Source organism: Odontesthes bonariensis, chromosome 18 (assembly GCF_027942865.1).
Source record: "Odontesthes bonariensis isolate fOdoBon6 chromosome 18, fOdoBon6.hap1, whole genome shotgun sequence".
In the NCBI taxonomy this organism is placed as follows: Eukaryota; Metazoa; Chordata; class Actinopteri; order Atheriniformes; family Atherinopsidae; genus Odontesthes; species Odontesthes bonariensis.
In genome coordinates this window covers 20,689,932-20,713,192 of record NC_134523.1, presented here as the reverse complement: position 1 = coordinate 20,713,192, position 23,261 = coordinate 20,689,932, and the positions used below count along the sequence as shown (strand labels likewise).

The following is a 23,261-nucleotide window of genomic DNA, read 5'->3' as shown; positions in this document are numbered from 1 at the left end:
AGCTCGTCTTGTCAGCTTTTTCCAGATTTGTACCTGAACGTAATATTTTAGTGTTTCTTGTCATAAATTTAACATTTCAATATGTAATTTCTCTTGGAGCTGCTGTGTAAAGTTAAAAAATCTCCAGTGCTGAGCATTTCTCCAATGCCTGTATCCTACCCAACACCTCAAAGGTAACATGTCACCAGCAGTAAATTTCAAAGATTATTTGCATGTTTATGATTTTTATTCCATTTAAATAAAAAAAGACATATCATGTATTTACACAGTTACTTTAAGTCACTTCAGACTAAAGCAGCGATGTTCATATTTCAACGTTATCTTTAAAAGTCTGAACAGAATAACAAAACAAAGTGGATAACATACAATATTGGGTCAAATCAAGTTGCTGGCTCTTTTTAAAAGTGTTTAGAATCCTGCTTTGAATCAATTTAAATGAGGACATTTCAGATTCATGAAGTCTTCTGACTTTTAGCTGTGTGTCGTTACAAGAAAAAAAAAAGAAAAAAAAAAAAGAAAAATTTGTTCTAATTACAACAACATCCCAGATAATTTGTCTCACCCACATCTCATTATCAAATATAAACTGTTAAAAGAGGACTGGGGAGTCCTCCGCTCCATATAAATGATATGTGCGCATTATTCTCCTTCTATTATTGACATTTTTAGAGCTTTGTCTCTTTGTGCAATGATATATGTTCATCCTGCATAGCAACAAGGTTAATGGATGAGTTTTTTTTATAGCCGAAGCACCTTATCAAAATAATAATAGTAGTGATGGGGTAATAAAGACACTCTGATAATGTGCGACATTTCTACTCTGAGAAAAAATACTTACTGAAAATAGTTCTTAATCAACAGTCAACAGAAATATTGTCTTCACCGCCAGCACAGCTTCATATAAACCTTTAATAATCCAAACAGTGGTGTTCCCTGAACCCCCCTTGTTTAAAAAAAAAAACCCCACACATTTCACTTCATGTTCAGTTTTCATCAATGCATTCCTTTACATAAAAATGACGATAACCAGTATAAAAAAAATTGAAAAAGATTGTAAAAAGAATAACCCAGGAAGATGCAGCAGAGTTTACAGGATGTGCAGACCAGGAGACACAATATTAACAAATATGACAACTGTGTGTAGGGATGTTCCAACAAAGGATGACGATTAGACTTTGGCTGAGTCATTTGGGTTTCCACAGGTTGTTTAATAACAAGAACGAGGTTAGTCAAAGGAATAGTTCGGCATTCTGGGAAACGCAACAGTTTACTCTGCAGTTCCCATTTTGTCTGAATGGTCACGAAAAGCTACGACCACTTAGCTTAAGATAAAGTACAGAGACGGGTCACATGTGCCGGGTCAAAGTGGCTTAATTACCGAGTTTATATCCGAGCAGTAATCGTCTTTCACAACAGAACAGGTCATTTCATCAGGAGAGATCATCTAAAGAGCACAGAGCGAGTGGAGCTGCTTGGTCCATGAAGCCAAACATGCAAAAAAAAAAACTTTGTTTTGGAGAAATGTATAAAAAAAAAATGGAAGAGGTGACAAATACAAACAAAATATCTACAATCATATTTACAATTATTAAATAGTAAAAAAACAACAAAACATAGATTAAATGTGACAGCTGGCACACGAAGAAGGATTATTGTGAGCTTCTGAAGTTGATTTAGGTGCTGAAAGAGATAAAAATATATATGTAATTAGGTTGTGTTTGGTAGGAAAGAAAAATCAACTGAGTGTCCGTCTAATGCAGAATGTCTTTGCTGGTTTGTTGGTTGTAGTTTCTTGTTATCGAGTCAAGTCAGTTTATCCTTTGGTCAAAATGAACCCGGATCCGAATACTGGAACTTTGCCCTAAAAAAAAAAAAAGATGTATTCAACAAATAAATTGGCTAAACTAGCTGAATAGTCAGTCAAATGAGTCAGTCTTTCAGTTACCACCATAATTATGTAATCTGTTGAACCAACTGTTCCTGCGAAACTTCTAAAACTGAGTACAGCAACAGCCAAGTCAATACATGAGCTGATATTTACTCAGTCACACATCTGTTGGCGAAACAAGAACAAACAAAACACATCAAACAATCAGGCTCATATTTACACTGTAAAAAAAAAAAATCTCTTCAGCTATATATATATATATATATATATATATATATATATAAAATTATATTAAAAGTGATCTTATTTTTTAACTTCTTGTTTTCCCAGTTTCTAAAAGGCAGCAGAGTCAACAAAGTTTCTGTTTCTTCAAGCCAACAGATCCCCCATCATGCAGCAGCTGTCAGTAACGATCTCAGAAAATCAGAGTACATGTTATCATCTTCCTCTCAACTGAAACACACTGCACTTACGAAAGAAAAGGGGGAAAAAAATGTGGAAGCTTTCATTTTGTTATGACTTTTGCATCTCAGAATCTAACAGAAACAGGAGCTTTTATGTTCATTTGAGTCCTTTCTCTTTTCCAATTTAATTATTCTTATTACTCTTTTGGGAAAATAGACGGGCGGTTTAAACATTTTTAGACATTTGTGATCTTATGTTGGATGCGTATCTTGTCTGTTTTATTTGTACGGGACAAATTCTAGTCTGCTAAACAAAACTCTCCCAAATCATCCCCTAAACTCTGCCAATGTAGTTTTAAGTGCCAAAACCTGAGATACAGAGGTCTTAATGATATACTTTTCTTTTTTTTGTTCTCTCTTCTGTGACAGCAGTGTGCTTCTGTAGATAAAAAAAAAAAGCGCCACAATAACACAAATACACAAACTCTACAGAGACTTTGACGAAGAGCGGAACCATCAAACTGTACTTCCTGAAGGCTGCTGAACAATCTGCAATAAAGAGACTAATCTCATGATGATTTTAGTATCAGAGGCGTGACTGAGCTCTCTCAGGGAACTGGAGGAGAACAAATCTCGACTGTCAGCATCCTTTCTTCTTTTTTTGTGGAGCTACGATAAGTGAGTTTGTTAAGCAGCCAAAATGGAAACCAGAAAGTCCTTTTGCTGACCGTTTCAGACATTTGACACACTGACAGCTTTCGTTCAACTCTTCAGTCACACTGTACATTTCTATTATTAAACATTAAAACGAAGCACGATTTCTAAGTGCAATGTGCTGCCCTGTCTGCATCGGACTCTCATTTTTAGGATACATTTGTACACGTTAGGACAATATTTTTAGTAGAAGCTCTTTTCTAAGTCACATCACTGCCATTCAATGCATAAATTATTAATTAAAAGTACAAGAGTTTTTTTTTTTTTTTGTAGTTTTCACCTTCTTAGTAGTAGCTTCAGTACAGAGATGTGTACTCGAGGACAAACCGTCACTGAGATTATTCTTGAACTTTTCTTTGATTCTTTGTCAAACAGTCTTGAACCATCAGAGTCATCTTCATCTCCCTCCTTTATTTGCTACAATCACTATGGCAACGCTTCTTCAAACTCCTTCTGACTGGCTGATAAAATATTCAGGTGTCCGTCTGCGGGCGGGTAAAGGCTGCCTCGGAGATGATGAGGAGGAGGAAGAGGACGAGGGGTGGTGCTGGTGCCGCCCTCGGAGTGAGGTGTTGTTGCTGTGGTGGTGGGCGTTGTGGTGGGAGGACGGGGGAGGAGGGGGTGGGTCGCGGAGAGAAGGCGGGACAGCGGACGACTTGATGGGAACGATTCGAGTGTCCATGACCTCACAGTCAACCTGCATCATCATCTCGTAGCCATGAGACGAGTTATACAGACTCTCTGCGGAGGAAGAGGAGGAGACGGAAATCAGACAAAAATTCATCAGTAACGGCCATTTTTAAGAAAATGTTACAGGGAAAAAAAAAAGAAGTAGTTGGTGTTTCCAGATTCGTAAGTGACAACTTTTTGATTTTGTGATAGTTTTGAATGCTTCGATTTCCAGGCAGACTCACCATTAACGGACATGGCCGGCATCACCAGAGACATTTTGGGCCGGCTGGTTTTATTGTGGCTGATGGCAGGAAGCAACAGGTGGTCCTTCAGGAAGAAACACAGGAAGCATTTTGCTTTCTTAATACCTTCTCTCTAAAAGCTCGAGTCCACAACCACAAACAAGCTTTCTGAGGCTGGTGATGTCATACCCGTCTGAAGGAGACGACGTAGAAAGTGTCCTCTCTGCGATCGATGGCGTCCATGAAGTCGGTGTAGGTGACCTCAGGACCAGGGAGCATCTGCAGCTGACTGCAGAACAAAGACGAGGTGAGTGAGAGAAAAGAAACGTCATGGTCGTTACTGACGTCAGACTGAAGGATAACGAATCCGTTCACGGATAAATCACATACATGATACACACTTTCAGAATGAAACTGGTTTGTTGGAGCAATGCCACAGAAAAATGAGCAGTTAACATTCAATTCAGCTCAGTTCTATTCACAGAGCTCCACATCCCAACGGATGTCATCTAAAGGGTTTTTTAAGATACAACCCAATTGAAGCCAATTAAAATTCAATTCATAGGAGTTGATTTTAAAACCATTTCATGGTCAAAGCTTTAGATGTGAGATTTTGCACACAATACAACAAATGGAGCACCTTCGATTTTCATATCAAACATCTTTTGAGCGTTTTTGACTTCCTGCGCCTGTACTTAATGTCTGCTAATTAACTCCTCCCCCTTACTCCGGCATCATTGTGCCGACTGATAAAAATGTACTACTACTTCTGCTTAATTAGTCCGTGCTGGTCCATAATCCATGACCACTTAAACTTGTCTAACACCATTTTCTGTGACGACGAACCATCAGGAGACTTTTTATAGCGTGCAGTCTGCACCTTTCTATGGAGCGGTGAGCCTGGATCGGCAGATATCTGGAGAAGTTCGTCTTCCTCAGCTGAGCTTTCTGCTTTAGAAGGCAGGAAGATAGGTAAAGTAAATACAAATACATCAAATCTTATAACCAACATCACTGCAGACATCAGTATTTAATGCATGCATAAACGCTGATTGCTGTGTCTCACTAAAACTAAAAGTCAGACCTCTATCCAGAAGGATTTCTAATTGACAAGTTTAATAAAAAAAAAAAAGTCATCATCTGACAAAGATTAAAATTTGTCACCTGGGTGATCTTTGCTTTCTTGGCGACCTTTGGTTTTCCTCCAGACTTCTTCCGGTCGATCTGATGTCGATGGACCCAACCTCTCAATTCATCTGCCAGCCTGTGAACACAGACATGCTTCGGTTTATTCAGCTTTAACACACACACACACACACACACACACACACACACACACACACACACACACACACACAGAAAACAAAGCCCTGTTTTGTTTGCATGGTTTTTATTGTCACTAAGGTTTAAAGGGAATAAATATATATATTTATTCATATCTACTGTGTTCTCTGCACGCAGCCTTTTTTCTCCCCATCTCCATCTTCTTGGTTTAATAACAAAGCTATTCTTCAACGAGTTAGTCTAAACTCTGCTACAGAAGTTAGAAGTTCCTTCTACTTTAATTCAGAAGTTGATTAGACATTAATAAAAACCTAAACCCATGTCGGAAAAGGCGGCATGCCTATAATGCAGTCACCCCATGCTATCCCACACCAGCCAACTGTTTACCCATCAAACACTGGTGTTTAGCAATAGTGGTCCTCTAGAGGACAGATCCTGTTTGTAGCCTGAGGCCATGATCTACACTGCATTTGTTTTGAGTATTGTACAAGCTGAAAGTACTACCAACTGCTGATTAAAATAAAATAAAAACATTTGACCTTCAAGATAATCAGGAAGTGTAACTAATCTTAAAGGCCGAAATAGCCAATACAAACCCAGACATGTACAGCGCCTGTACAGCCAAACATCCTGTAGTGACCAGGCTTCATTTTGATTTTGTCAAATGACATGACTGTAAAAGACTTTAATCTGCAGCTGCTTCTGAATTACTGCTAGTTAGCCTGCGGTGAGTCATTTATTGTTCAGCGGTCTGAACAGAAACAAACAAGCTGCGGGAGACTAAACTGATGTGCAACAGCCTGAAACTCCCCCGTGGTCATCTGTGTGGTGGCAACATACCTTTTTCAATTAGGCTGCTTAATCGGTTGCTTCCTTTGAATAAAACGATTTAGGCTAAGACATTTTCTCTGGCTTCTAAGTTATGGTATGTATCCCCCCCCCCCAATGTTGTACAAACTGAATTATGATGAAAACATTACGTAATGGAAAATGATATAATTAAATATAATAATTAAAAGGAGCTGGAGGAAGATGAGATGAGCAGGGATCAGAAAGCATTACTCAAACCTTTGTTAAAGTGAGGGTATTTAACTGAGCCTGACTGACCTGAGAGACTCAGAGCGGTTGAACTGCCGGCAGTCTGAGGAGGTGAAGTAACGGTCAATGTCCTGCAGGACCAGGTCCTTCATGTCACTGAACATGTCACTCAGGTTTCTGCACAACAACAGGGATTCAAATTCAAGTATTGGACAGCAAGGGCATACAGCAACGTACAGAAGTAAAAATGCAGTTAGGGAATCTTTTGCAGAGAAACTCATTGTTCAAGGTGTCAGGAACTGAGTGATGTGCTGAAGAACCAGTTCGGCTAAAGGTCTCTGTTAACATGCATTTCAGGCGAGGGGCTGAAGCGTCAAGTAAATGTATCAACTTCCCCCTACGAGAAGAGCGGGAGAACACATTCGAGACAGACACTAAGAAACAGTTTGAGTACCTTAAATAGTTAATTTCCTCAGAGCATGTTGACTGTTTGGTTCATCACGTGGTTAAGCTGACGGCAAGGTTTAGCTGCTGCTTTGTCTCGGTGGCTCAATGTGTGATGACAGGCTGCAGAGGTGCCGACTGGTTCCTTCAACTCGCTTCCCACTCAGCAGCGGACGATGAGAAAGTGAATATATCTCAACATCTGAGGTGTCGCGGCCTTTTTAAGTTTCCAAATTATATTTTCCAACAAAGGCCGTGGGTGGCAGCAGGTGGTTTTGTTCTTGCACGCACTTCAGTTGATTGTTAAAAAAATATATGTAGTTTATTTTTGACGACAAAAAAAAATATGAACAAAACAATAACAAAAAAAAAATCTTACAATTTGGATGAAAACTAAAGTTAACTTATTTTTGATTTAACAAGATCTAAAAGTGGTCAAAAAGAAATCATTCAACGACCACCTCCTGTCCTCACACCGGACATTTGACAAACAAAAAAGAGCCCCTGATGTGTTCTTAATCTGTCTGATTAATGGGCGGGTCTAAAAGTCACCAAAATAATTTAAACAAGCTCAAATACAAAAATGAACCCCAGATCTTGACTCCAAATCAACCAAAGTACATTCCAACTGCCCAAAGAAAACCAAACCGATAGAACCCATGACTTACAAAACATGAGGAAATTAGCTTGGTTTTTCTTGGTGGGTGTCGCTTTTTAATATTGCACAGAAAAAAGGACTTATCACTGTAAATAATGAGGATACAGTTCAGGAAGAACTTTGTGAGAAATGTTCAGCTTAAATCCTGTTTTAAAACCCCTCTCGGCTTCAAATTGTCTGGGTGTGCTGGTCTGACATCGGACTCCTCTCACCTGAACTGATACGATTCTGGAGAGTACTTCTCCGTCTCTCCTCTCTTCCATCGCTCGTCTCCTCCGTCCTCCTCAGTCTCCGTCTTGTCTTCTACTTTTCCGTGTGGCTGAGCTGCCGCCTCTTGCTGTTCGATCTCCAGCAGCCGTCTTCCTGTGTACGAGACCACGTCTTCCTGTAGGCCTGTCGACAACTTCCGGTCTGTGATGCTGCACAGATGAAGACCAAAATCTGTTAGAACTCCAGAGTTGTTCACCAATACAAATGTTGTTTTGTAGGTTTTCCAGAGTGGTGATTTACTTTTGATCAAACAGTTCTTGCATCAGAACACTGTTCAGCAGAGTCATTATCAAAGGAACAAATTTTTTCTAACCAAGACCTTTTAATGACAATTCAACACTCGTTTCGTAATCAAAGCTTTTAACAGAAGAAAGATGGAGTCAATGAGCCCTACTTTCCAAGAACAAGACTTTATTGGCAACCATATGTCAGTTCTTCCCCGCATTATATTGTATAACTATTCAAACTATTGGAGCTGGTTGGTCTGTTGGATCAAACAAGCATTGGATGGTTCCATATTTGGACTGATTAAACAGATCAAACCTGATTTCATCAGCTTTCATTCTAAATCATGAATTCTTGTTAATCTATCAGTCGTGAAAAGATATGCAATAACTGTGATATTAGGAATAGCTGTTAGAGCTACTGACAGTTCTCTCAAATCAACTTGGATGTGGATAAGCAGATTAAGATCTAAAGCAGACTTTGGTGCCCTGCCCAGGAGTGTTTTCTTAATCCTTCTTCTGCTGACCTTCACCACCTGCTTCTGCACGTTTTCAGGGTAAGTAACACACTGTTCCACTGATACGGCTCTCTGTCCAAATGTAGCCCTTTAACATCCTCAAAACAATGCCATACATTGCTATAGGTCTGAATTCCAAGCTTTTCCACAACTGCTTAGACCCCGTTTTCAAACACTAACGATTTATCGACAGGCAGGATGTTTCCATAGATACTGGTATGATCAGAAATACTCAAATATAACATTTTCACAAAAAAATGAATGAAAAAGGTTATGTGCACAAAAACATAATGGAAATTTAGATGATAAAAGAGAAAGCAGAAATCTATGGGGACAAACTTGAATTGAAAGCAGCATGTCAAAGAAGAGGAGCCGTGAATGGATACCTGACAGGGCCAAAGCTGAAGGTCATGAACAGCAGGACAGCCATGACACACACGGCTCTCTTGTTATTGGCAGAGTCGCTGCCCTGAAACAACACAAGAAAAACAGACTTTTTTTTAAAAAATTAAAATTAAAAAAAACCTTTTTTTCTTATAAGTGCTTCATCTGCTCAGATTTAAAAAAATCACAGATTCACAGATCAGATTTTCAACAACTAGTTGAAACATATCTGTCTCCTTGTGCTCTCAGTCTGGATCTTCTCTCTCCCATCATCACTATACAGGACGAGGTACTTCTTGTTGTTTTATATTCATAAGCAGCAGCTGTGCTGAGGTCAGTGCAATCAGTTTCAACACATAAATCAGCATTGGTTACAAAGTCTGAGGAGGTATAATATTAAATTAACTCGTTTTTTTTCAGCTCACTAAACAGCAAATCTAGTTTAATCAGATTGTCCAAGCATCACCCAACCCAAGATATTCTCCTCCATTACTCCTTCAAATAAACAAGATCAAAACACATCTAGAATATGGGTGAACTTGTATATTTGTAACGTTATGAATGTTTCTCAGGTGCTATAATTTGCTTTCTGGAGCCAGAATCTCTTGATTTTTCACGTCGCATGAACCAGCCATAACTATGAAATATCCAACACTGACGTTTTCATCAAGTATAATCAGCTCTATGTTTTCTTTTACACTTCAGCTAAAAAATAAAACCATTCAATTAACTTGCATTTTATCAGCACTTCTACCATCATTGATCACTAAACTCTTTCATTATTGTGTTACACATCCTTCAAAAAGTTCTACATAAAGACAGTTAGCATAAGAACAACTTTGTCATTAAACTTTAAGTCCCTCTTCCTGTTCCTTACCTCCTTCCCGGCCAGCCTCTCCCTTAACGCCTGGTTTTCCCTCCGAAGTCGTTCGTTCTCCTGCTGGGCCTCCCTCAGCTGAGCCTCCAGGTTCTGCAGATACTCCTTCTTCTTTTTCCTCGACTGGCAGGCAGACTCCCGATTCTTTATCATCCTTTGCTGCCGCTTCAGCACCTTCATCTTCATAAAGGAGGGAGAGGGGGAAGAGAATTAAAAAAAAAAAAAAAAAAAAAAAAAAAAAAAAAGAATAAATGAGGTAGAAGGAGGGGATTTACAGGGCAAAGAGGCAATATGTTTGGAAAAGAAAAACAATACAAACGGGGGAAGACATCAGATAAGGAAGAAGGAGGGAAGAAAGTGGAGGAGCAGGATGTACAAAAAAAGGCGAGGTAGATGAAGAACAAACGGAGTAAAGGACAGCTAGTCATGGACGACATAAAATGTAAACAAGTGGATGATATAACTCAACAGCTTATATCATTGTTGCCAAACTTGCCGCTGTGGAATTTTTTTGGATAAAAACAATAAGAAAAATATAAAAATGATAAGGAACTGAGTTACTTGGACTGTGGGTATTAATGTTATGGTTTCATGAGACTGACAGAAAAAAAGGACGTGGGTAAAGGGACTCTTAAAGACAGCAGCGTTAGTGTTTCAGTAAACGGTGTGAGTCATTGGATCCAGCCTACTCACGTCGATGTCGCTGGAGTTGTTGCCTGGTAACGTCGTGGTCGCCGGGACGATGGGTTTGCTGGTGGTGGAGGCAGGGGGGCTGGAGCAGTGCTGGGGGATGCTGGGAGAAACGGGCTCCATTTTGACGATGGCTGGAGCTGAACCGAGGCAGACGGGCGGAGAAAGGACGACTAAAGGAGAAAAGATTACAAGAAGATGACCTGAGATACAGTTTCCATACGCTGGATAATCTGTATGCTTAAACACCAACTTCCCAACCTCATTTCATCCCAGTAAAGATTTTTCAAGCTTGGCTAAAGTGGTGGAGTACACCTCGAGTTGTATCACTTCCTACTTTTATTCCACTTCAGTTCAGATGGGTAAATTATTTATTTACAGTTTTACTAGATTTTGTTTCCTAATAAAAATTCACAAACAAAACCATTACATGAGAAAGTAAGCACCAGATCATTAACCAAGAATAGGAAACGAGGCTTGATGCCTTGAAAACAGAAAGAAAGAAAATCCTCCAACTGATTTTTTTTAATGATGGTAGATGCATTTTTACTTGTACTTCAGTACAGAATCTGCCTCATAAGCGATTTTGATCTTAATCATTAATGCTGATTTTCAGCCACTTATCAACTTGAGAAAAACACTCCATCGAGACACTCTTCCCCTACCAGGTCTGGGCTGCTCCATGGATGGCAGGCCCTGCAGTATGAGGGTCTTGGCTGGTGCGGTGTTCTGGGGGACGGGGAGGGTGGTGACACACACAGGTCGGGGCTGGATGGGAGGTTTGGTGCTCAGAATGGTGCTGGCCTTTAATGTTGCTGAGCTCGGCAGGACTAAAAGAAAGATTAAGATTAAGATGCTTTGTTGTCATGTAGATACATGTAAATACACAAAATTACTCATGTACTCATGGCGAGTCTTCTGATTGTTAACCAGACAGCACTTTAATCACAGTTATTGTGCATGCTGTAGTGCGTTTACTGAATATTTTATGCCGTATATTGAACATTTACTGAATATTTTAGACCACATATTGAGCCTTTTTAACAGCTTTATACTGACAATACTCTCCCTCACTCTAAAACTCAAGCAATAGAACCACTTCATGTTATGAAAACAATTGGAAGCACTACATTGCATACATGCAAAGATATTTAAATAAACCAAAAGAGATTTTCCTCCTTGTAACATTTGCATATGCTGAACAAACAGACATGGAGTTTTGTTGGAGCTGTCGGGTCTGTGCAGGAGTAATTGTGACTGAACAGTGATGATATTTAAGTTTCTTTGAAAGAAAAAGAAAACAAGAAAGACATATCAATAAATTGATTCTTTAGAGTTGGTGTTTTCATGTAAAGTTTCACAGTTTCCTTGAAAACAGCAGATTGCCTTCATCAATGTCCCGACATTCAGTGATGTTTGCTGAAATTGTTGGTTTTATGGGAAACAAACTGTGGACTAAATTCATCCACAACCAACACAGGTATACACAAGAAATAACCAGAAAACAGCTGAGAAAAATGTACAAACTGCTTGATAGTAAACGTAAGTTAACCCGCCACATTTAGTCAACCCGCCAAGTTAGTTAATGAGTAAATTCCAGGATTACCCAAGTGTACCGGGCGTGATGTTAGCCAAAGAAATATCAGTTGAGCTTTAACTGAATAGGTTTCAGTGAGCCAGGCTAATGCTAAATGATCGGGAATATTAAAACTACATCTTTAAAAACTTAATTTGGCACTAAAATAAACACTCAGGAGCTGCATGAATGCATCTATCTGGCTCCCTCTCTGTTCTAAGTTAACAGACACCCTTCATCTCCAGAGGAGTTCCCACACTTTTTAATCCATCTACTGGGTCTGGTGACTGTCTCCAGGGACAGAAAGCCACAATAGCTGAGGGTTGGAACGCAGATCGACTGGTAAACTGAGCGCTCTCTCTCCCTGCGGCTCACAACACATTAGTGTGGTGAGAAAAAAAATGCCTCACATCTAGAATTTCCACACAGAATTAAACTGAGCTGAAAATCAGCTGAAAAGCAACATCTGTTCAACAACAAGAAAAGACTGAACCATTTGCACTGGCATCATTGCAACATTAACAGAAAAAAGCTGAATCTGTTCCACTTGACAAAGTGGCTGAACCAGCGTACCTGCAGCCGGTGTCTGAATTCCACTGATGACAGCCGGGACAGATGTCGTTAGCGGGGTTTGTAGCTGCGTCTGCGTAACTGTAGGAATCTGGTTCTGTGGTGGGGGGACTCCCGTCGTTGCCACGGTTACCTCCATTGTTCCCAGCGGAGGCGACAGCACGTCTCCATACATGTACGGAGGAGTCGGAGGGTTTTCACCTTTAACTGTGATCTAAGCGTAGAGAGGACAGTGAGACGGTGGCATGTTGGACAGTTGTGTTTGTCTGCCTCTTGTTATCTTAATCTTGCGATTAAATTATAATTTTCAATTAATTCTTAAATCATTTCTTCTTTTTCCTGGTTGTGAAGTAACATGCACAAACAATAGGACAGTTCTGTTACTGGAGAGAAATATAAAAGGCTTTCATTCATGTGCCTTAAACTGCTCACAAGTGCTCCTCGATGACAACAAACGCACCTGTGGGTCAGGGGACGATGCCGAAAAGTCGGATTCCAGCGAGGACGCAGGAGAAGGAGGCTCCGCTTTTACCTGGAACACTGGACAAATAACGATCCAGGAAAAAGCTGGTTAAAAGTGCAAAAATCCAATTTAAAAAAAAGAAAAGAAAAAAAACCAAAGCACAATGTGAACTTACACATCTCCACGGGTAACGGCTCCGTTATCGTCATTTCATTCTTGATCACAGATGTGTCTCCTAATGAAAAAAGCAAACACAAGAATGAAGACGAAAGCAGATGTTACGATCAGACGGGCAATCTCAACAAGTTCCCTGGAGTTAACCATGACTAGATTTAAAGAAATTCAACACAAATTCATCTTTAAATTCAACTATTTACACTCACCAAATGTTAAAGAACTCAAAAAAATACAGAACAATTTAGCCTGAAGGTGGAAAAGACAAATCCCAGAACAGGGAATAACCTGAAGAAAACAGCGTTCTTTGTAATGTTCATTTGGACAAAGAATCTTCCTCTTCTTAAATCAATACAAAACTAATAAGTGAATTATAAAAAAAATATATTGATCAAAAAGTTTGACAACATGTTGGCTGCACCATGATGAATAGATGCTGCAGAGTAGGGGTGAGTAATAATTTGGAACAAAACAGGTTTTCCTCAAACAGGTGCACAGCAAACACTGTTAAATAACAGCTACATTCCAGGAGATCGTGTCCGCAGGCATGTTCTTCACACAGATAGACAAATGACAACACAACATACTTAGTAACTTGTAAGATATGTTGGCTGCGAGGCTCCTTGAAGACAAGCTCAACAAAACAAAAATAAAGTATCCAGAATTAAACCCAGACATTGCTGAAAAAACAACCATGAGACAAATGCACCGACTGGGTTAAAGAAAGCCTGCTCAGATGTAGCATCTGTCTTCATGCCACAACAAGAAAACAAACCAGCTTCAAATATGTGTGAATTGAAGCCAAATGATTTGTGTCACTACAGCATGGAGCTCATTTCGGAGTTGAGCTGGACTTGACCCAGTCTAGTTTGAAAAATGTATGTTGTCAGTTGGAATTGGTCTGTCATAAAACATCAAGAAATAAACTAACACGCTGACATGAGTCAATTGGCGAGATTTTCTCCTCATTATTTCCTAATCGTCTCTAATCTACAACACATGTTCATCCCAACAACAAAAATACTTATTGGTGTGGGATCCGACACCATTTCTGCGCTCAGAAACTACTCATGGCTGGAGTTTCAGGCTCGACCAGCCGCTGATGCAGCATGGACGATGAAGAGTCTCGTGTTACAGAAACGTTTGAGGAGAAACCAAAAACCGCTGACCGAGGCGCTTCGAGGTGAGCGCCGTGGTTGGCTGCCCGGTCCGTACCTGTGAGAAGGTTTTCATCAAGATGTCTCCATGGCGATGTGCGGTTGTCAGGATCGAGGGTGAGCACGAGGTCATTGTCGAACTGTGAGGGGGTGGGACAGAGAGAGGAAGTCAGAAGGAAAACAAGTCCAAACAACTTCAGGATTAGCAATCATGTGTAAGTGTGTGTGCGTGTGTGTGCGTGTGTCGCGCACACCTGCTTCACTTAACCAACTGTAACACAATTAGCCCGATTAACTGCTGACCCATCATCCGTGTTTGCTGCTGGTTGGAAAACGTGTTTTTCATGTTGCTGTCATTTTTTTGGCAGCAACATGAAAAACACGTTAAGCCTGATAAACAGGTTAACATTTAGGGGGAAAAAAACAAGATGTTGCCAAACGCTTTAAAATCTAAATCAAAGAGCAGAGCCAATTCCCATAATTGCCTGTTCATTAATTACAGTTGAGCCTTTAAAACCAACTCACAAATGAACGCTGCTAACTCGGCCTGAGGCCTCCACACTGTGAGTGGCTGCTGGACTTCCTGAGTGTCAGAATCAGAAAGATGATCTCAATTAGAGTGCAGACCCACACTGCTGCCCCTCAAGATTGCCTTCATTCAGATCCTTTACACACTCTTCACCTATGACCGAGGTGCCTCACTGGGGGACAGCGCCATCCGTTATCATGCGGATGACACCACAGTCTCTGGTTGGATTACTGATGGTGATGAGACGGCATACAGGAGTGACGAGGCAAGTCATCCAATGTAGTGCAACAACAACAAAAACCTCTTTCTCACTGTGGGTAAAATCAAGAAGATGATCTTGGACACGAGGGAAAGGAGGACACAACAGAGGGGCTGAGGTGGAGAGGACAAACAGGTTTAAATTCCTGGGTGTCCAAGCAGGTGATAATCTGACCTGGACACCCAGCACCACCCAGCAGGTGGTAACGCAAAGCACAGCTGCACTTTCTCGGAAAGACTGAGGTCGTTTGGCAAGGACAAGGGACAAGAACATCCTCATTAGCTTCTCCAGCTGCATCAATCAAAAAACCCTGACCAACTGCGCTGCTATGCTGCTTAGCCATATATGCCATCTTTAGTTCTTCATCTAACATCTCTCTTTTCATCTTGTTATTTCTTACTATAAATCAGCAGGAAACGAGTGAAGCTACTTGGTTAATCCCAAACTGTGTTCTGGTGATGTTGGTGAACGGTTTTATCTTCAGCTGCGCGTGGCCCTCAGCGGGATAAAGCGGGTCTTATATATATATATATATATATATATATATATATAGAATAGATGGATGCCTGGTTTTGCCAATAAGCTTGGCCAGCCAACAACTACTGGGTGAGACAAATCTGGAAAAAGTGGCTGCCAAATAAGAGAAATAGGTTGGCGTTTCATGTGGAACAAAATCAAGTTTAACATTTAAAAAGAGTGCAGCAAATAAAAAACTGCTGATATCACTGAGATATAAAAAGATTTAAAAAAAAAAAAAGATCCAAAAAGGGAGACTAAAACAGAAAAAAGTGGAACTAATGATGCTGATGCCATGTACTGAAATTAAATTGCACTGTAATCAACAGCGTTTGATGGCAAAATACAAAACCATAACAGCAGAGTGAGGGGAGCCTCAGTGAAGCAGTGTTTAAATTGGGAGAAGTGATAAGCTACAACTAAATCAAATGGAGCAAACTTAAGGAAAGAAAACACAAGGCTGTTATGAAGCAGCAGTAACTAGAACTCTGGAGCATTTTACAACATGGCTCTTATGGCCCTGTCACACTGTTGCGTATGGCACTAGCGTATGAAAATTATCACTCATACGCTGGTATACGCTGACATTCGCCAGGGGAACGTTAGGCATAGATTGTATACGTTTCAAGCACGTTGGCATACGTTGGCATACGCTGAGGCAGAAATACATTTTTGAACATGCTCAAAACTTTTGTGCGTATGGTTAATACGCTAAGCATACGCTAGGCATACGCTGAATACGCTAGAGGTACGATATAGGTACGTTACTGATAGGTCGAGAACGCTGGACATAAATTGCCATATGTTGGCATGAAGGTGTACCGTACAGCTAGCGTATTCATAGCCTGCGGCAGGCAACCGACGATTCACGGGAGCGGTCAGGAGGAGGAGTTGGGGATCTTGATCGCTCAGAAGCATGTAACTCAGCCGCAGGTGCATCAGGCATTTCAGCAGGTTTGGGTGAGAATGATTCTTGTGTTTTTTTGCCTTTTCCTCGGCCCAGGGCCCGGGCAAACGACGATTGCTTCTTGGGAGGCATGATCGAGATGAATGTCTCAAGAGATGTTGATAGCGCGTCGTCTACTGCAATAATGGAGCAATGTGGAAAGGCTGCTGAGTTAATGGCGTTGCCCCTGGCAACCAATAGCGTCTTCTGCCAACATGGCCGACCGACCGACCGGAGTCACGTGACTCCTCATTCTCAATAGGCGAGTTGAAACGTACGCTGGGCATGCGCAGTTCATATGCTACTCATACGCTAGTCATTCTTTATTTTCAAGGACTTTTCGTGCGTATGATTAATTTTCATACGCAACTCATACGCTTCTCTCATACGCAACAGTGTGACAGGGCCTTTATGAAGCTGTTTGTACTCAGTGAACCTAAACGACAGCCCTTATAATGTTCGCCGTGCAGACGTTAAACAGTTCATCTGAAAAAGGCTTCAGTCAAACAATTGAGCGCCAAACTGGTTCTTCAAAAGTTGATAAACTTCCTCAGCTTGTTTGACTTCTTAGCTCCTCTCTGGGTCCATCAGTAAGCACATCCTGTTAGCCTGCAGCTTCAACCAGGAAGCAGCTCTGCAACATGCTGACCAGGACAATGACCCAACATGCCTCTGCTATTCCTGCACCGTCGTCTATGCTGACAAAAGGTCTTCACGCTCGGAAGAAAATCTTTTTGAAAATAGCCTTACACTTATTATCCACGCTCTACGTGTGGCGGGTTTAAGACAGCAGCTTCTGAAAAGGTCATCTGGATAGATCAACCATCAGTGCCGTTTTCCCAGCAATAAGTTAAAAACGCTTCAGTCTTGTTTTTGTGAGAATGGTTCATATCGAGAAAAATCCTGGCAATGCCAACTTTAAATAGCTTTGATTTGTTCAAATGCAAATGGGGCTTAGAAAAAAAAAAAAAAAAAAAAAAAATCTAAAGTTTTAATAGTTAAGGGAAGTCACATGATGCTGCATTTGTGAGCTTTTATCCCCCAGGAATATTTTTTAAGGAAATCAAAAGATTAACTTATCAGATAACCACTAAAGTTTTAAAAGTATCAAAATGACAGTGTATTTTAACTCGAATGCGTGTGAAAATTTGTCTGAATGCTGAATGCTCGGTGTCAGTCACACTCCGAGCCCTGCAGAGAAACCAGAGCAGTGAGCAGAGACACTTTGGTTCGAGTTCATACCGATGCGTCGTATTTCAACCCTCGGCCGAAGTCTCCGTCCTCTCCCTCCTCCATGCTCTCGCACTGGTACAGGCAGGCATCTGCAGAGGAGAAAACAGGATTCCAACATATGAGCTACAAGCAGAGAAAGAAACTGATGAGCAAATATTGTAACTCATCGGGGAACAGAGCAGTATTGTACACTGTCAGCTTTGGGACACATCGGAAGCAGATCAGAAGCGTGACTCAAAATATGCAAAATAGTCATGTTCAAGTTTGAGGTTAGGGAGTAATTCCCCTGCTCACAGGCATTGCAACTGATAAGTACCAACAAGAAGAAACATACAAGTCATAAACACAAATGTAGGACTGCAAGTCATAACAGTTTCTAACACCGTCTATTAAGGTTCTTGATTAACTGTCACTTAATTATACTCAACAGTTAAACCTAACTTCTAAACATAAACTTTGATCTTTCTTTGTTCAAAACCTCCAAAAATAAATTGATTGACTCAGTAGACAAATAAATGCAAAATATGATATTTCCATGAGGAATTCGAGTCTATTTTTAGAATATTCTTCCATTGCTCAACAAGAACTACAGGCAATCTTCTAAAGTCATTTTTAGTGATGTGCAGCTGTGCAACATTTAGAACATAAGGAGGAAATAAACTAACTTAAGTACCGCAAACACAAACATCTGGATCTGTTCACATAGTTCAAGCTGAATAATATTCAGCTGCGTTGCATCAACAATATGTCGTCCCAATATTCACAATCTGAAACCCCAACTTTACCCTCTGAATGCAACAGCTGTTGCAAGTCTGCTGTCCCACACACAGAGGCTACGATGAGCTAGTTACGGCTAAGGCTACGTTTAGTAAGAGCTGGTTGTTGCTTGGAAAGTAGCTGCTGTCATTACACATCAGTCTGTTAAAGTATAACGCTCCAAGGCAGCAGCTTTTATGTCTAGTTAGGGGAACGTGTTAATGAATGTTAAAGAGCACTGACACAACAAGAGTTGGGAGATCTGCAACACCTTAACCTCGAAAAATGTCCTCATTCAGCTTCGATTGTTTATGACTGCAAATTCTTCAAGTATCAGAAGCCATGTTTCTTTCAGAGTTCTTACATTTTCTTGATATGGTTTTTTGCCGTTTTAAAAAAATAAATAAATAATTGATGCACATCAAGACAGATGGAAACACCTGATGAGAATCAGTTATTTTGCAGCGAATCATTTACTCACATGGCTGATCACATGAATAATAAAATCCATGGAATAAACAGAGGCGACGTTTGCCGACTTGACCAAATAATGACATCATACTTTATTCAAAGAACAACGTATAAAAAAAAAAGGGAAAAGTGAGGATTCCCATATTATTCAAAGCATTTAAACCAGACTCCAACACTTAGGGATCTGCGAGGTGACACAAATATTCCCAAAGTTACGAGTGTGTGTTTGAGTTTTTGGGGCATCTGCATTTTCTTCCTTGACGGGACAAAACAAAACACAAAAAGCAACTTAAAACAGCACATAGATTTGTGTAACATCTCAGATTGGATAAGCCTTCATAATGTCTGTTGAGCACATATTAAATAATTATATCACGCTGTGACGCACTCGGTCTGTTTTATAGTTTCAACTCTTTTCAATGCCTCCGTTCTAGGAAATCTAAGTGGTTTGAGCCCTTCTTTCTCCCATCATGCCTTGCATGTTCTGATGAGCTGCCCTCCAGACTATGAAACTGAATCAAACAAGAGGACGATGAAGCTTTTTATGAGTTCTCATCCAAGAGATCAGGTGTTTTACAGAAGCACATTTTGGAGCAGCTAAGATTTGCTCTACACGTGCTTATTTCTTAAGATCCTACAGATTACAATGTCATTTAAAAAAATACACTAACATACACTAAAATTCAAACAGTTCAGCAACAGTTGAATATTCAATTTAAAGCAGATTAAACTGCAATTACTTGAAAAATAAAAAATAAATCAAATATCAAGCCAAAAAAACTCAAACTTGAGAATCGGCCATTTTCATAAAAATCTAAGTTTTGAAAAGTCAGCTGGCCAAAATATTCAGCATTGGAGCATTGAGACTTTGTTTTTTATAATTTCACTACTATACAAAAGATTTTAAATATGGAAAATAGAAATATCAAGTGTACATAAACATTTTATTTTAAACAATATTAGGAAACACTGCTGTTTAATGGAGGAAACAACTCTACAAAGCTGTGAACACGCAGTTAAAATGCATTCGATTTCATTGAAATATGTTAAAAAAAAATTATACATATTCTTATATAATTATTAGCAATAAATTTAGATGCATATAAATATATATAAATATTAACCTCTTTTTCTGTCTTTATATATTGTAAATGTGTCCTCTGGAAAAGCTTTTGCTGCTGCTCTGACACGGTTGTCTCGTGTGGACACATTCACAAAAGGTGGCAGAGCTCACTAATCTCACTGTTTAACATCCGCTGCTTGAGTTTTTAGGTAAAACACTCAGAGTGGGTCAACAGTGAACAAAAGAGGAAATGTATCTAGTGAAGCGTTAAGAGCGTGCAATAAGCCTGCAATAAGCTTGCAATAAGTCTCAAAGATAACACGTTTTTTGACTAAAACCTCAAATGGAGGCTCAGACACTGAGACGCGGCAATAACCAGTCTGCAGGGCAGTTTAATCCGGGCGTGTAGAGCTGGTGCCTGCAGTCCGGTATAAAGTAATAGACTTTTTTACTCAAAAGTCATACTTAAGCCCTTTGCCCCAAAAAAGCCCAATCTATGGAAGTGATGGCTTTCAGTTGTTCAAACATAGCTAACTTTTCTGCTGACATTCCTCAGCCTTCACTGAAACATGCCAATTAAACTGAAGGAAAGAGCAAAGTTGCTCCCTCCTGAGTTCAACACTGACAGTTCAACAAGCTCAACATGTTCTATAGTAACATCGTAGCAGTTATCAGCTCAAGGAAAATGTGATGTTTTTTTCACATCATCTGTGCTTTTTGAAAGAGTAGAAGCTACGCCACATAAAACTCATTTCTTTGATCGTTAGTTAGTTCATAGCAGCATGTTGTTTCGCCATGAGAATTCATAATAAGCTAACAAACAAGGAGCAGTGTCTTTAAACAGAAGTGGATGGAAGTGGCTGATGTTAACACATTGTCAGATAGAGAGCCGCGCACGTTTACACATTATAACATTTGTGAATATGTGAAATAATAGGAGCTGTAGGCTGCTCTTAGTTGAGGTGGTGCCATTGTTGCTTCTTTAGCTTAGCTCTGTGGCCCGAAACCGACTTTTTTTTCCCCCCAATCGTGACTCGTGTCTTTTCTTTTTTTTTCCCTTTTACAATAGTCTGAACAGTACAAATCCATTTTTTTTTTTTCCTAATCAGACTCAGGCCACTTTCATACATGGACCTAAATTGGATCCATATCTGATGTTTTTCAAAGCGACTTCAGTTTCTAGTGGTCGCATTTCATCCAACTTTTATGTCATTTAAGTGACAGAGATGTCACATTTCTGCACGTGGCAAGATCAAATATAAACAATGGACCAAACAAGCCTTGATAGAGTTAGTCAGTGAAAAGAAAGTGAGGTTTTGGACTTAATTAAAATCCTCATAATTTTGTCAGCTCCGATTGCACAACAGCTTAAGAACTGACACACACCCACTGACACATGTAGCATCCATATTTACTTCTGTAAACGCACTGCATGTGATGTCATGTCTTCTTCTGCGCATGCGGGTCACTTCAGGGCCATAGACTGTTCACACTGGAGTCTGATGGCGGCCGCATTTAAATCATAACGTGTACCACCATGGAACTGAGCATTTAGATCTGCAGTGTAAATGTAGCTTCAGTGTTAAATAATGAAGATCTTCCAGCGCAGCCGTTACCATCGTTTTCCACTTGTGATTCTTTGCCACTTATGGCTTTTGGTGCTTTGTCCTTTGTGTTGTGAAGTTGGTTGTTGTCTTTTTTGCTTAATGTCTGGGGTCTAAATAATATTCTCTCACCTTTTTTTTTTTTCTTGCTCCAAATTAGCATAATTTTATGGACAAGTAACTATAATTGAGTTTGTAAGTTAACTTCTTAAATATCTCTTTACAAATATTCCAAATGTATGTGGCAGAAAACATGAAATTACCTCTCTGGGGACTAAAGGTACGTTGAGTAAACACTGATGAAATTGTTGGCAAGTACATCTTTATACAGTCAACTCTACCAGAGACATTTTACTAATGCCTGTCTATAGTTGAGGCTAAATCTGTTCTAAAAATGTATTTTTCATAGTTTTTCTGTAGCTTTGGGAAACATCATAATTATAGTTACTATTATTTAAAATTAATAATAATAATACACTTGCAATAAGATATTGTTGGCCCATAACGTTTCTGACTGAAACGTCAGAAAGGAAATAATGTACCTTCATCTTAACTCGAGTTTAGCAGTCCAGAGACAAACAAGCTAGAAAATACCTTCCTAACCCGCTAATCAACTCGAGTTCAAACCTAAAACATGTCAATAACATCAAATAAAAAGCGGGTGTTATGATGGAAATTAACTAGGCAGCACGTTATATAAAACGTGCACTCACGTTTCCTCTCATCGTGATGATAAACTGGCATGTCCGGGTCTGCAGAATGAGGAAGCACGCGCACAAGTGCAACCGCGTGCAACTGGCGTCCCACGATAAATCCAACACAAAATGACCAAATTAACGTTTTTCTATGTTTGAAATACGGAAAAAGGAGAAAGAAAAGTATCCCGTGAAGTCGCTGGAACGCCCCTGCTAACCTCGCGATGTGATCACGGGTGTGTGATGATCCACACACCCGTCATCACACCCTTTGTGGCGTTAAATTGAGTTTATTTTCACTTGGAGAAGGATTAAACGTAAACTTACCCCAGTCTTCGCTCGTCAGGAGGTTATCAGCGAAGAATCGGCTTTCCAAATCAGAGAGTAAATCCGTAGTCATCGCCGCAAAGGCGGTGTGTTTGGAGAGAAGCAGTCTGCAGTCAGATAGTGACGTGATAACAGATACCTAAACAAACACTGGCAAGATACCGCCTCTAGCTTTAGCATCAAGGTAGCACGGTGGTATTAGGTATGGGTATCATTTACAAACATATGCAAACAAATGGGTCGAGTTCATGTAGGGGAATGTGATATTCATGCGTTCTCCAGTTGATCTACGAGTCCTTTCTTTCGCTTCGCATATGACAAACAAGGAAACGCTTTTTCCAGAAGCTTCCCACCCTCTTCTTAGAAACCAGCCAATAAAGGTAAAGATGAGTGTGATTGACCACGAGTGTGACCAATAAGATGGCTCAACAATTGCGATTGGGCAGTCAGGTAGCCTATTGTTAAAGACACGCAAACTAAACAGCGTTTAAAGGTGATTCGGTCCAATTAAATGGTCGCTTTTTGATTGACAGGTTTGTTTAACCAATGAACAAAATCATTTTTCAGATTGACAAACAATCTATCCATTGACAGATTATTTAAACAAAAAAAATA

At 39.9% G+C, this 23,261-nt stretch overlaps 1 protein-coding gene across 2 annotated transcripts; it reads right to left on the bottom strand.

Annotated features, from left to right (window-relative positions):
- Nucleotides 1-204: 204 nt before the first annotated feature.
- On the bottom strand, nucleotides 205-22,957 carry atf6b (activating transcription factor 6 beta). Of its 2 annotated transcripts, none has more exons than XM_075449193.1 (17): nucleotides 22,647-22,957; nucleotides 17,740-17,819; nucleotides 14,306-14,387; nucleotides 13,092-13,151; nucleotides 12,914-12,993; nucleotides 12,457-12,667; nucleotides 10,973-11,137; nucleotides 10,311-10,480; nucleotides 9,618-9,797; nucleotides 8,743-8,825; nucleotides 7,557-7,763; nucleotides 6,312-6,419; nucleotides 5,085-5,184; nucleotides 4,801-4,871; nucleotides 4,110-4,209; nucleotides 3,921-4,005; nucleotides 205-3,747 (listed from the first exon to the last, which is right to left on the bottom strand). In XM_075449193.1, exons 1-17 carry the CDS (start codon nucleotides 22,717-22,719, stop codon nucleotides 3,449-3,451), a joined length of 2,154 nt encoding a protein of 717 aa, XP_075305308.1. In that variant the 5' UTR covers nucleotides 22,720-22,957; the 3' UTR covers nucleotides 205-3,448. The 2 variants fall into 2 exon arrangements, with proteins under 2 accessions (XP_075305308.1, XP_075305309.1); XM_075449194.1 differs by having other exon boundaries at nucleotides 4,801-4,868.
- Nucleotides 22,958-23,261: the final 304 nt, after the last annotated feature.

Bases quoted from the DNA above. Each gene is read 5' to 3' on its own strand.
- atf6b (XM_075449193.1), bottom strand. From the start codon at position 22,719: ATGACTACGGATTTACTCTCTGATTTGGAAAGCCGATTCTTCGCTGAT. The intron at 12,668-12,913 runs GTGCGTTTGTTG...CTCTACGCTTAG, and splicing joins CATCGTCCCCTGACCCACAG to ATCACAGTTAAAGGTGAAAA. The intron at 9,798-10,310 runs GTGAGTAGGCTG...TCCTTTATGAAG, and splicing joins ACAACTCCAGCGACATCGAC to ATGAAGGTGCTGAAGCGGCA.